A 13970-nucleotide genomic window follows, 5' to 3' on the forward strand; every position below is an offset into this window, starting at 1 on the left:
TAAAAGGCAAGGTAAAATAAAGCAAGAAGTTCTGTCCCAGGCCTAGAATTTTCCACACACATGCCATGTCAAAGACAAGCACACTTGACTCAGCTCCTCAGGCAAAGTGTAGTTCCAAGTAGTGAGAGTTCTATTATCCTCCTAATTCTGTCTTTGTTTCTACTCTGTTTATTTCAGAGTATGGTCTTAAAATGTGTGGAAATGACTCTAATCCCTCAAGATTGTTGCAAGTATTACATTAGGGACAAATATAAAAAGGCTATTGAATGAATATGATTTATTTTTAAATAGGGAAACTTTAATTTTGTTGGGAATATGGTGATAGCAAAGTAATCTATATTCATTTAGGTAACCCAGTTGGAGATTACCCCACTTGGAGAGTATACTCCAGTGAAATCTCAAAGTACTGACTCTTCAAAAGTAGTCCCTATTAAAGCAAACTCTTCATTTTGAGTCTCATAGTAAATGTTCCTCTAATCATTTCCCTTTTAGTTGGAATAAGAAAGGGCAACCATCTAGTAAAATGGCATCAATTATGTCAAATAATTCATCAAGTTATTTTGTGTATATTTTTCTACTCTTTTTATGAAGTAACATTAGTTTAAACCATTATGTTTCAGGTGTACAGAATTATCAGTGAACATCTGTATATATTGTGCTTGTTATCAAAACTCAATTTTCCATTCTTCACTACACAATTGACCGACTTTATCTGATTTGCCCAGCCCCTTTCACTATCCCTTCTTGTAACCACTATTTTTCTCCTGAAGTCTAAAAGTTTATTTTTGTTCTGTTTTGTTCATTCATTATTTTATATAGCTTTATTCAACTGCCATGTTGGGGAAATATTCTATCTGAAAGACACCTGATTGGCAATGAGGTGACTACAAAGAGAAATTAAACAGGATTTAGACACCCAGTTAGAACACAGTTCAGTAGGGTAGGTAGACCAGCTCAGTAGGGTAGGTGTGCCATAAGTAATAGTTTTATAATTATGACATTCTTGATAGTAAGTGTAGGGGCAGGACAGGCCACAGTGCAGGTTTTCTGATCCCATGCAGACCGGGTAAAGGAGGAGTCAGAGTCCTCAGTGGTTTTGCAGGTTTTTATTGGGGTTCAGTGGGTACGTGGCAGGCAGGGGTGCTGGGGGGCCGGGAGGCTGGCAATCCTCCCAGCCCCCAGCAAATCCACACTCTCTCTGGGCTCTCTGCTTCTGCTTCTGCTGGCGTCCCTGTGACTCCGCCCTTAAAAGCCCACTCTCAGCCCAGGTGAATCCCATCTACCTAGGCCCACACCCTATTCCAGGTGCCCGCCATCAGGCATGCATTCAGGACCGCAATGATCCATCATCTATCCTGATGGTGGGAGGGCAGAAAAGCCTGACATTTTTCTTTACCCTACAGTACACCCCCTCAGGGTTTTCTGCCATAGTCTTTATATGTACAATTTTGTCTCTTAGCAAACACAAACAATGTAGCCATGGCCCACAAAAGCAAATACATCACAATATAACAAAATACAGCAGAACACAAATAAGTCCAGGCAGGGCCCCACCTAGTGTCAAAAGACAATTATTGGTACCAGCAGAGGAGCCACCAAATCTGCTGCCGAAGGCACTGCTCATACAAGGGAGGGGAACAATTCACGGCATCTACTATAACACACCAGGAGCCGTCTGGCTTCCTGGCCTTCTCTGGCTGTAGTCTCGACTACAAGCCACACACAGCATCCACCCCCAGGATGCACTAGCTCTGGGATTGGCAATTCTATTCTGTTGGGGGTAATCGCCAACCCTCAGGGTTTCTGTGTGCAGTTGCTCCAACACTCGGCTTTCATAGCCACCCATGCGACTCGCAGACCCCTGCACTCAGGCCAACCCACTGCACAAGCACATGGGTCAGGGATCCAAACTCTACATTTGGCTTGGGCTCCACACCAAGCCACGTTCCCCACCCATCCCCCAAGGACGGGTTCCTCAGCTCCTCACCCTCACTCAAGAATGAGCAGGGATCACCCACAGGTGATTTTACGAGACTCACAGGTCTTCAGCATACTCAGGTTGCTTAACAGCCACTCAGGGTTTCTCAACTTAGCATCAACACCAGCTTTTGCCTTCTCCGTTGGCTTTTCTCCTCCGCCTAGCTGCTGGGCAAGTCCAGGCTGCTTTTGGCCATCAAGGCCCACTGGCCACCCCCAGATTCCCATCTCCTGGGGCTTACAAACAAAACTGTTCCACCCCCAGGGTCCCAAAACACATCAACCTGCAAGGTCCTCCGCCTTCTGGCGGGATTGTCTCCAAGTTCAATTGTCAGTCCATCAATCCAAGTCTCTTGACCTCTCCCTGAATCAGCACTGGCGAGCTCCAAATCATAGTCCTCTTTTCGCCGATGATTTCTGCTGCCTCGGGGGTCATTGGCTGGTCTTTTCGGGTGTCGTTGGCTGGTCCTCTTGGGTGTCTCCTCCTCCACCTGAGGTCTTATCCTATAGATCCTGGACATTGTCCATCTCCTGGGTCACCATGATGCCTCCAGTGTCATCACAGGCAAACAGTCTGTTCTCCTTAGTCTCTCCAGGTCTTTGGAGGGCTCTAATACCCATCTACATGGATCTTGCCGACTTACGCCAATTGTAGGGGCAGGACAGACCACAGTGCAGGTTTTCTGATCCCATGCAGACCGGGTAAAGGAGGAGTCAGAGTCCTCAGTGGTTTTGCAGGTTTTTATTGGGGTTCAGCGGGTACATGGCAGGCAGGGGTGCTGGGGGGCCGGGAGGCTGGCAGTCCTCCCAGCCCCCAGCAAATCCGCACTCTCTCTGGGCTCTCTGGCGTTCTCTGCTTCTGCTGGCGTCCCTGTCACGCCACACTTAAAAGCCCAGTCTTAGCCCAGGTGAATCCCATCTACCTAGGCCCACACCCTATTCCAGGTGTCCGCCATCAGGCATGAATTCAGGACCGCAAGGATCCATCATCTATCCTGATGGCAGGAGGGCAGAAAAGCCTGACATTTTTCTTTACCCTATAGTAAGGCAAAAAAAAAAAAAAAATAGTTTCTATGGTTTTTCAGAATATGCAAGTGGTCTCCCAGACATTGCACATAGATGGCTTCCTAGAAAGAAGTCATGACTCTCCACACTAACTTATCATGTTTTTAGTGCATGGGATAAAGAACTCAGGGACTTCAAACTATTATGGAGTGCACATTCTAAAAGAGGAGCAGTCATTCATTGCACAAAGGCAGAGGAATCAGATGCTTTATGTAAAAACTTTTTTTAAGATTTATTTATTTTTGCATACAAGAACTGGAGTATAGGCCGGAGGTGTGGGGGGTGAGAGAATTCACCAGAGACAGAGTGGGGAAGAGAACAGGTGGATTGACTGAAATACACTGCTGAGGGGAGCAGCAAGCGAGTCAGGAGAGATCTGCTATGCCATGTAGATTGCTCCCTGGCTGGCCAGGGATTGAATTCATGCTGAAGCAGCTGTGAATAGCTTCATAGGTTGTGTCTTAAGCCCTTGCGCCACCAGAGAGGCCCCTTATATAAAAAACTTTTAATGAATTGGTATGCATAAAGAGAATATATCCCCAATTATTGTTTCCTAATAAAACTCCCCAAATAACCCATCTCCTCATGAGCAAAAGCTCAGGCAAACAGGTTCAGCCTGAAGCAAGGCTGCTGAGCCCCAAAGTCTTGCCACAAATCCAAAGCACCTTTGGGTGGAGAAACATAAGAATGGTGTTAAGCAGGTCTGGGACAGAAGGAAAGAGAGAAAATACAAAATTAAAGCACACACAAAAAAAATTAAGATAGTGACTGCCATTGTCTCTGCAGAAGACAGCCTGCCTACACAGCTCTGACCCATGTGTCTCTTGTAAGCATCTCATTGATGTGTCTCTGTGACTCTCTTCTACATGTCTCCTCCATGTCTCTTCTCAATAGCGCCAGGGTGCAAGTAGGATTATAGAAGCAAGAGAGGCCAACCTGCCTGCCTTCTGTGATAGATATTTTGCTCAGTTCTGTGCCTAGTTCCAGTAGCTCCTCCACTCAGGAAGTCTGTTCCATAGCATACTGGAGCTTGTAATCCAAGGTGGCCACATGTAAGGGGAGGGAGGGAAAATGGCACGTCTGGGTTATGGAGGTGCATCTGTAACACTGTTACCTTTTTAGGAGACATAGTTTCCATTCCATGTCATTGTTGCATTAAAAGATTCTTACTCATTGCTGGAATCACTTCATGATTTTTCTACTGTTGTTCTGATTAAAAAATGAGTCACTCACAATATTCCTTTCTGATGCTACAATTTTGTTGCTTCTGCCTGTGATTGTTTTACAATTTTGTTTCTCTTTATAATTTAATGAAAAACTATATCTCACAGCTCAGATTTGGGAAAGAATTTGACTATATGCTCAGATAAACACCATCATTATCATTTGGTTAGAAGTTTCACTGCAAGTAACTCACAGGTGTTTGACAAAACAGTGCATTGTCTTTGGTGGGTCAAGTGTCCGCAGATGTTTAAATGACTGTGGCCAGGCAATTGAAAAGTAAGTAGGGGCCTTCCCTGGTGGTGCAGGCAGTTGAGCACAGCGCTGTGAAGCTGTCCGCAGTCTCTGCAGCGCCGCTTTGATCCCGGCCAGCCGATGAGTGTCCCACATCGCACGGCAGACCTCTCCTGTCTCACCCGCTGCTCCCCCCAGCAGTGTATTTCAGTCAATCTGCCTGTTCTGTTCCCTGATCTGTCTCTGGTGAATCCTCCCACGCTCGCACGCATCTGGCCTATACCCCGATTCTTGTATAAATAAATAAATGAATCTTAAAAAAAAATAGAAAAGTCAAGTATCAGAGTCACTGCCATCTCTATTCAGAAGTCTTGTTCCTTTGTCAAAATCTTCTGTAGAAATCTAGTTGTTGGTATAGCAAACTTGTTTGATCTTTTACATCCACATAGGTATCTTAGTAAATATAGTACCTGAAAGACTATATTACATGCCATAAGAGGCATTCTTATATATATAACAGATGCTCACAGGAGGAGATATTATTTTTAACTAAGGCAGTTTAACAAAACATATGAAAAAAAAAGTGACATCAGAATGAAGACTTTGAAAGGTGACTAGGATCTAAATATGTGAACAGGGAAGTAGAAGATTTTAGGCAACAGAAATGTCATGAGAAAAATGACAGAAATGTCATGAAGAGGAAATTAATAACTTAGTATGGTCAGATATTAAAAGAACCTTCAATATCAATGCCAAAATCACTGCCTTTGTACAAAGCATGATTGGAGCAATTAAATGCCATTATTGGTATCAAAGCTAAGAAATATATGCAGATGAATCTCATTGTCTTTATCAGGGAATATAAAGGATGGTTCATGGGGGACCATTGGAAATTGAAAAAGGAACTGACATAAACAGAAGAATTCAAGCTTAACGATGTTTATTTTATTGTCAAAATAAATACTCAGACATACAATTCTTTAATGTCCAACACTATGTATGTTGATGAGAGACAAAGGACAATGGAGAGTAGGAGCAAGATGATTGACTTGAGATTCTAGAACCGTATTTCTGTTAGATTTAGTTGCTTCCTAGGTATCTAGAGTTTAGCAACAGTATGAGATGAAAAATACAAAATTTATATTTTCCCATCCATATTTATCCTGAATTACTCAAAGATTTAATAGCCAAGTTGACATTCCACTTGAATATTCAATACTTAACATAACCTAAATAAAAGTGATTTCCTTCTCAAAATATTTCTTCTCTAGGTATTTTTTATTTCATCACTTTTAAAATATTTGCTTAGATCCCAAAGCTTAAAGTTACCTCTTGTCCTCACTGGAGATTGTCTACAGTTTCCTCCAAATCTATCATGAATACAGATGCTTTTCCCCCTATGTTTTTTGCACAACCAAAAAGTAAGCTGCTTTAGTTTTATTATAAAGAACACTATCATAAATGCAGTGTAATTGCTGTAAAATAATGTGGTACATTTGTACACAAATCCTAACCCTTCGGCAGTGGCAGGTTGAGGGTCAGGCTTAATTTCATGCAGGCCCTCCCTGGGTTAAAGAAGTGATGTTTGTAAAACCACTGGCCCCAGTGGCATAATCTATACTGAAAGTTTTCTCTACTTGCCACATAGCTGGGAGCCTGCTAGTAACTCTTCCACTTTAAAAGGACAAATAAAAAGACCAATTTTAAAAGTGAAGAGAATTGAGTCCATTTTATGAGGATAAAATCATTTGGGGCAGAAATCCATTAACACTTATTTAAAGTAGACACAGATACAACACCACAGCTTAGATTTATAAACTTAATTTAGAAGATACTCTGTTTACCTGGAGATGTAAGACACTTGGACCAAAATAGTTTTGAAAGCCTGTGTTCCAGATTAAAATGGGCAGGCCAATTTCCTGTCATCGAATAACTGAGGATTAAAAGCCTGAAGAATGAAAAAGAGGTTTTGCGTTTTCATTTTTCCCAATAAACAATAATAGGCAGTGCAAGATAGTCAAACACTGAAGTTATTTGTACAGTCCTACTTTTTATTTTATTTATTTTTAAAGATTTTATTTATTTATGCATAGAAGAACTGGGGTACAGGCCAGAGGTATGGGGGGTGGGGGCTGAGAGAATTCACCAGAGACAGAATGGGAACAGAACAGGCAGACTGCCTAAAATACACTGCTGAGATACCAGTGATCGAGACAGGAGAGGTCTGCTGCACCATGTGGCCACCTCCCTGGCCAGCCAGTGCTGCAGTGGCTGGCGATGGCTTGATAGCGCTGTCTTTAACCCCTGCACCACCAGGGAGCCCAGTACCTACTTCTTTAAATGTCTGTCCACACATGCTAGAGTAATTTGCCAAGGCTTGAGGTGATTGTGGCTTCGCTGCTCTGATGTGGGTGGCAGCTCATTCTATATTGGAATCCCCTGTTACATCATTACTAGGCCTGAGAATTGCCATGATGGGAATTTGTATCTAGACCTCTGTAACAAACAGGTCTCTGGTGATTTCTAAAGCAGCAATGAAGGAACCCAACTAAATCTTCATATTGGTGCCAACAGAAAATCTGTACTTAATTTCTGCCATTTTGGTCAATAAGTGTATTCATATTGAAGTTGAAAGTCCACTTCATGCGCAAACATGGTATCTCTGTCAGGATACAGAGTTTTCAACTCTAGTATTTCTGTAAGCAGTGGAGAAGATTTAATGCAACATCCAGGCCAGAAAGTTGGCAATATCAAATGTGAATTGGTGTCCTGTGCGGGTGCAAACACCTGCTCAGTTACCTTCTTGGTGCTCTGCAAAATGTCCAGAGCCCTTTCATATTTGACTGGAATGAATTACAAGTGCTTTTATCTGCTTTCACTTAAAATAGCTTTCTCTTCTGTGACATGTTCTAGGCAGGGATCTATGACTTCAGGAGTCGGGACAGAAATGGAACTTTTTATACTAGCACTGCAAGGTGGGATGATCTTGGATAAAGAGTTACAGATAAGGCAAAATTACGTATTTTCAGTAAATCATTCAATGACTCTGCTCAAGGCATTCCTGACATCTTGAATCATGACATCAATTTTGTCAAAGATCAGTTGTTAAAAGCCCTTCTTAAATATTGTCCTGCTAGCAAAGCTTAGGATCAGCCCCCAAAGGATATCTATTCCTCAGTTACCTCAAGTATTCACTTTCAAGTCCATGGGGCCCATTTCTTTATCTTTGGATATCTGTTTGGCTAGATGGTCAATGTCTTTAGTATCCCTGGAGGGCCATAGAGAATCAAGTGCAACTGTTGGTCTTCAGTGATAAATTTTTGAATGGTACTCAAAACACCCTGATGCAAAGTGAGATCATTCAATGTGTATGGTTGGTATTTTTTAACCCACACCACTGCAACTACTGCACAGACACAAACATCTCCATGGCAGAGAGACTGAGGTATCCAGGTATGCTGTGCTGCAGGTGCCCACCAGGGTATGCACAGTGCCCAGCTACACTCAGATGCTGGGCCCCTCACACTTCAAGTTCCTCCCCTCACCACATTTAATTTATCATCAGTTTCTCCTTTAGCATCTAGCTAAAATAGCCTTAATTTACCCCTCTCTCTCTTTTAACACAAAACTCATCAGAGTATAAAATTGATTTTTTATTTAATATAAAGTTATCTTATCACTTACCTCTTCATGACTCTCCAGTAATTCCCAATTAAACTTTGAAAAATATCTGAACTTTAAAGTTCTTCATGACTAACTTCTGACTGTGCTTCTCTCATGTCATACTTTCCACCTCCTTAACTTTCCTTAGTGGATTAGATGAACAGGCTAAGTACAACTCACCACATCAGGGTCTTTGCATTTGCCATCATCTTCCTCCAGATCCAAGTCTTCACATGTTTTATTCAGAATATTATTCAGAAATACTGGTATTTCCCTGCCTCAGAGAGATGCATTTGATCCCCTGAGGTAATTGTTCTATACCCCAGTGACTATCCTGTTATTCTACCTTGTTTACTTATCAGTCTGAAATTACATGAGTCCATTATTTTCCATTCTTCTGTTAAAATGTAAACTCTGTAATAGTCACTACTTATACACTACCTGAAACATAGCTATCCCATCAATACTTGGAGATATGTGATTTAAGTGCTCAAAAATATTTACTTAAATAATAAATAAATGAGGAATGTATAAGTCAAATCATCAATAGTATAAAAGTGTAAATGAAACCTGATATTGTTCTCAAAGACTATTATTTCTCAATTTTGGAAAAAAAAAAAACAACAGAACCTAAAACTTTGGGAAGTATAAATATAAAACTTCTCTGATATTTAAAAATATGTGTTGAAGTCACAGTGTCATTTATCTACTTCAGAAAGACTATTTTTCCAAAAAGGTTGTAAATGTTAAGTGATGATTAACTGTTGTAGGATGTGGATTCAAGAAACAACACAGGGCACTACTTTGTCCTCAGATGGTATATATGGCTGTAAAGGAGGAAAGGCTTCTCATCAGCAAAAAGTCTATTTCCTTGGTCTTTATATGCCAACAATTACTAACATTATTTTTCATTCACAATAAACAATTTGTCAAGATTCTATTGTATATAAATCCACAGACTTGAAACTATGATCTACATCACTGAGGTGACACAGTGGAGGTAGAATAAGGACACTATTTTTCTACATTTTTCTCAAAAGTATCTTTGGTGTTACTGCCTACTAAGACATCTAGAAGAAAAGAAGATGAAGTTATGTGTTTAAGTCACTAATTTGCTCCATTTTCCAGAATATAAAAAATAGAAAAAAGCTAGCATTTATTGAGAGTTTGCTCTGTCCTAGCATCGTCACCTCATTTAGTCTTTTGAAGATCCCTGTGTTACTATTATTTTCTTCATTTTACACTCAAGAAAATCTCAAGCATGGGTTTTAATGCTGTGTAGTTAATTGTACAACTTATATATGGTTAGATCACTTATATATATCTATGTATATATTTTGCTTTTTTAGAGAGCAACTTGTAATGGAACCTTCACGTCTTGAATTACCAGCTGACACATTGCAACGCATAGCGTCTGAGCTTAGATGCCACATGACAGATGAGCGGGTCGCCCTGCGCCTTGATGAAGAAGATAAGCTGAGACACTTCAGGGAGCATTTTCATATTCCCAAAGTGCAGGATCTACCTTCAAGTAAGAATACTGGACAGGGTCTTTTTTTTTTTTTAAATTTATTTATGCATACAAGAACTGGGTTGTAGGCCAGAGGTACAGCGTGGTGAGAGGATTCACCAGAGATGGAGTGGGGAACAGAAGTGGCAGATCTACTGAAATACACTGCTGAGGGGAACAGCAGATGAGTCAGGAGAGGTCTGCTGCGCCATGTGGGTTAGCTCCCTGACCGGGGATCGAACTCAGGACACAGTGGTGATAGCGCTGAGACTTAACCCATAGGCCACCAGGAAGGCCCAGGGGCTTATTTTTCTTAATCAATTTATTAATTTATTTTTGCTGCTGCATATGTTTATCATAAGTCTTTGAAAACCATTGTGCCATTACATAATAGAAACATTGCAATTGTCTCTGACAAACAGCAGATTCCTGGTGCTACTAAATCAAACTGTCAGCTTACCTTAATCCCAGCTTCTTTATATTTCTTCTCCACTTCTGAATAAAATACTTACAGGGTGCTTATACTGTCATCTACTTCTCTGAACAATAGAGTAACTGATTGAAAATTATAGGCAGATGCATTTATTTGTTTTCTAAGCACTTAGAGCTCAAAACAATTCCTTTTCAATACAGTATTAGAATATCTCTTATTTTATGGCACCTAGTTTGTGAGTGCATATTTGTCTTAGAAGGAATGTTATTTTGAGACTTGGATATCTTAGGAGGGATGTTATGTGAAATAGCCATCTTTGCGTGATGTGGCATGTATGAGACTTAAAATAAAGAAGAAAACAATGTATTGCCTTAGAAATACATATTGTATTAAACTACATTAAGCCGACCCTATTGTTGGTTTGAGGATGATTTGTTTGAAAAAAAAATAGATTCACAGGAATAGAAATATGAAACAATTATTTATATTTGAATTCATTCCATTTTACATCAACAAAAAAAGGTTGCTAGGTTGAATGGAATTAATCCACCAAATAAGTTTTACATACTCTACAGTAGAATCTAATTTACTTCAGAATAAGTGAGGCACATACAATTTGGGTACTCATAGTATAAGAGTATTAGCATGTATGATTTTAGGATGAGATTGGGTCAGCTAACTGTCTCATTTGGCTTATCGTGTACTGCAAGATTTCATTGCATAAAATTATGGAAAGGTAAAATAAGAGATAGTCTTTCATCTAATTTAAAGATGCTTAATATCAGTTTAGGGAGACATTGATACAAAATAGTGTTTTATGAGACCAAATGAAATGAGACTGTAAGTAAACTAATATGGGATCACAGAGGAAGAAATATGTCTTTCTAGGGGCTAGAATGAAAGGGTACTTTGATTTGAATAGCAAGGCATAAAAAATACATTGATGTGTGAGAAATGAAGGAAATTAAATCTTCCAATATTCTTTCAGTGATGGGAAGGAAGTGGCCAGATGACTGGCGGCACACAATGTGGAAGTCCTCAGAAATACCCACTGCCCAGCCCAGATATGTCAGTGCTAGATATCTTGAGCCTGTCCCAATGTACTCTCCGGCGCATGGCAGGTTTAATGAGCCCTGAGTTCAGGGATGACATCAGGATCCTGGACAGCACAAAGCTTTAGGTCACCTTCTCAGCATGTAACATTTTCAAATTGGGAAGCAGGTCTCTAGAACTTTCTGACATTGAAATTTGTAATTTTCTCAAAAATCTTTTATTCCGGGCCTCCCCGGTGGCGAAGCAGTTGAGCGCTGGGTTGTGAAGCTGCCCACAGCCGCTGCAGTGCAGGTTCGAACCCCGGCCACCAGCAAGGGTTCCACATGGCTCGCAGAACTCTCCTGACACACCCACTGCTCCCCTCAGCGGTGTATTTCATCAGTCTGCCTGTTCTGTTCCCCGCTCTGGCTCTGGTGAATTCTCTCGCCCTCCCGCGAGACTGTACCCAGTGCTTGTATAAATAAAAATAAATAAATAATCTTTTAAAAAAATCTTTTATTCCTTTTCATGAGTGTATGAAAAACAGATATAAGAAAGTAAGCAAACAAAAGTACTAACCAACACTTTCCAAGGAGGTTGAGTATTAGATGATGATTAGATGATGAGTATTAGTTGATGATTAGATGATGATGGTATCAGAGAAAGAAGGGCAGAAGCACTAGAAGTGGCTAGTTGTCCACTGTGGCTGCAGTTGGGACTGAGATGTCTTGAGAAATGCTACTAACGGTTCACATAGCAACACCCACTTTAGCAATGACTGCTTTCTGGGCACTGCATTTCTGGGCACTGTAGGTAATGCATTACAAAATTATATGGGTTTTTGTTTGTTTGTTTGTTTGCGTGCGTGTGTCTTTCTTTTCTTAAAAGACCTTCTTCTATATAATTCTGTTAGGGATTTACAGTAAAGCTCATCCCTGAATTTCCAGGAACATAAGACTATCGTAAGTAAAGGGTATACAGAAAGTTAAAATGCTATTTTGAATTTTATCTCTGTGCTACTGTATTTAAAGACTCATTAACATAACTTCCACCCTTAAATTGAATCACTTTCATTCAATAAATAATTATTAGTTCCCTTTTCACATTCCTTCACATATTTTCAAAATTGCTTTCTAATTCATCTCTCCATGCCCAGCTCAGTGGATTTTTGTGTTACAAACAACTAACAGAACTCAATATTGGTTTGGGAGAGACTGTGGTCGAGATTTCTGTGAATTTCTGGCTCTAACACTCTGGCTGGTGATTTTGAGAAGGAAGTAACCTCTAGAGTCACATTTCCTTCCTGTGGGAAAGAATACAGCTCTATTAGGATCTTTCTAAGCATGAAAATGAGTTTATGTTAAATGAGCCTAGAATAGGGTCAAATGTTAGTTTATTTTCCCTTTTATTATGGGTTTTTTCCTTTAATTGAGATTTTGATAACAGATCAGTACAGGGTTTTTCTAAAACTTTGATCTTTTATTCTAGTATGAGGAGTCAGAAAACAAACAGACTTACAGACATGTGCTATATGGTCTTACAGGTAGGAGTACCCTAAGTGTAGTGAAGGGAGAGTTGGGGCGCAGGATAGTAAGGGTGTGTTCTTACCAAGGTATTATAGGAAGGAAGCAGTGATAAGAGGCCGTTTGAGCAGGGATGAGAATGAAATCATGAGATCAGTTTTGTGGCATTGCATAGCGCACCAGACTCAGGTAAAAATGTTACAGGGCAACCCCAATGTGAAATGGGTTGGCCTGACTGTGGATCCTCACTCACACACTTAAAAGGGATTTATAATGAGACTCAACTGGAGGCATACACAAAAAGGTTAATCAAGGGTTTGTTTATAAAAAAGGGGAAATGAAGAAACAAATAACTCAGGGAGAGAGAGACAAATTGTGAATTGTGAATTCATTTGTGAATGCATACTACCAGTTCCACTGAGTTGGAACCTCAATAGCATGCTTAAAGGCAGTGAAAACCAAGGACCCGCAGGGCCCACAATTCTGGTTATATACCAAACTGGTTGCTTAACTCCATCCTCAGGTTCCAACAACCTTCCCTTCAGCAATGATGACATTATGGGCTTTGTGTCTTGGGATAGGGGTGGATCCATAAAACCTGTTTGTGGAGTTTGTTCAGGACAACCTTCCCCCCCCCCCCCCCGCCCCGAACACAAACGGTGTTGAAATTTCCTTCTTTTTTTTTTTTTTTGGCATGATAAGAACTTATGAAGAAACCAGTACTTCCTCTTTTATTAAAACCTTCCAAGAATATCTAAAAACGACACAGCATCTCAAATTATTTTAAGAGACTGGCATAACACCAAGAACTAACGTTCTTTAACAACTCTGAATAATGCAAAAGAGAACATAAACAAGTTTTCCAAAAATGAAAGGATCACAACTCTCAATATAGACTTAAAAAAAAAATCCTAAGGAAATGTTATAGGCAGTGGCTGTGGTTTTCTGATAGTTTACCATTAAATATGATATTTGCTTTGTGTCTCTAATAGAAAATTTTATCCAAATAAGTAAGTTTCCTTCTATCCCTAGTTGATCTGAGATGTCATTAGAGAAAAGAGTCCAAAATATTTTCATTTGCTTGGTCTTACTCTTTTGCTCAATATGGTTTAGCATAAGCCAACACACACACACACACACACACACACACAAAAGAAGGAAAGGGGTTAGAAAAGAAGGAAGAAAGAAAGGAGGGAAAAAGGAGTGAAAGATATAAATATAGCAAGAGAACTTTTCAACTTTCATGAGATTATAAGTATTCCTGTTTGAAAGATCCTAGTGCCTGAATCTCTGAGCATTTTGGATAGTCCCA

The 13970-nt window shown here is 40.2% G+C and overlaps 1 protein-coding gene across 1 annotated transcript in view; it reads left to right on the top strand.

Moving 5' to 3' along the window:
- Positions 1–9513: 9513 nt before the first annotated feature.
- The window catches only part of KYNU (kynureninase), a gene marked incomplete at its 3' end in the record, with an annotated part of 118597 nt that continues 114140 nt past the window's right edge, over positions 9514–13970 (top strand). Inside the window, exon 1 of the mRNA XM_084254036.1 lies at positions 9514–9691. Coding sequence (XP_084110162.1) covers positions 9523–9691 — 169 coding nt within the window. The 5' untranslated portion in view covers positions 9514–9522. The remainder of the gene's footprint in view (positions 9692–13970) is intronic.

This window comes from Talpa europaea, assembly GCF_964194135.1.
Source record: "Talpa europaea genome assembly, chromosome: 1".
In the NCBI taxonomy this organism is placed as follows: Eukaryota; Metazoa; Chordata; class Mammalia; order Eulipotyphla; family Talpidae; genus Talpa; species Talpa europaea.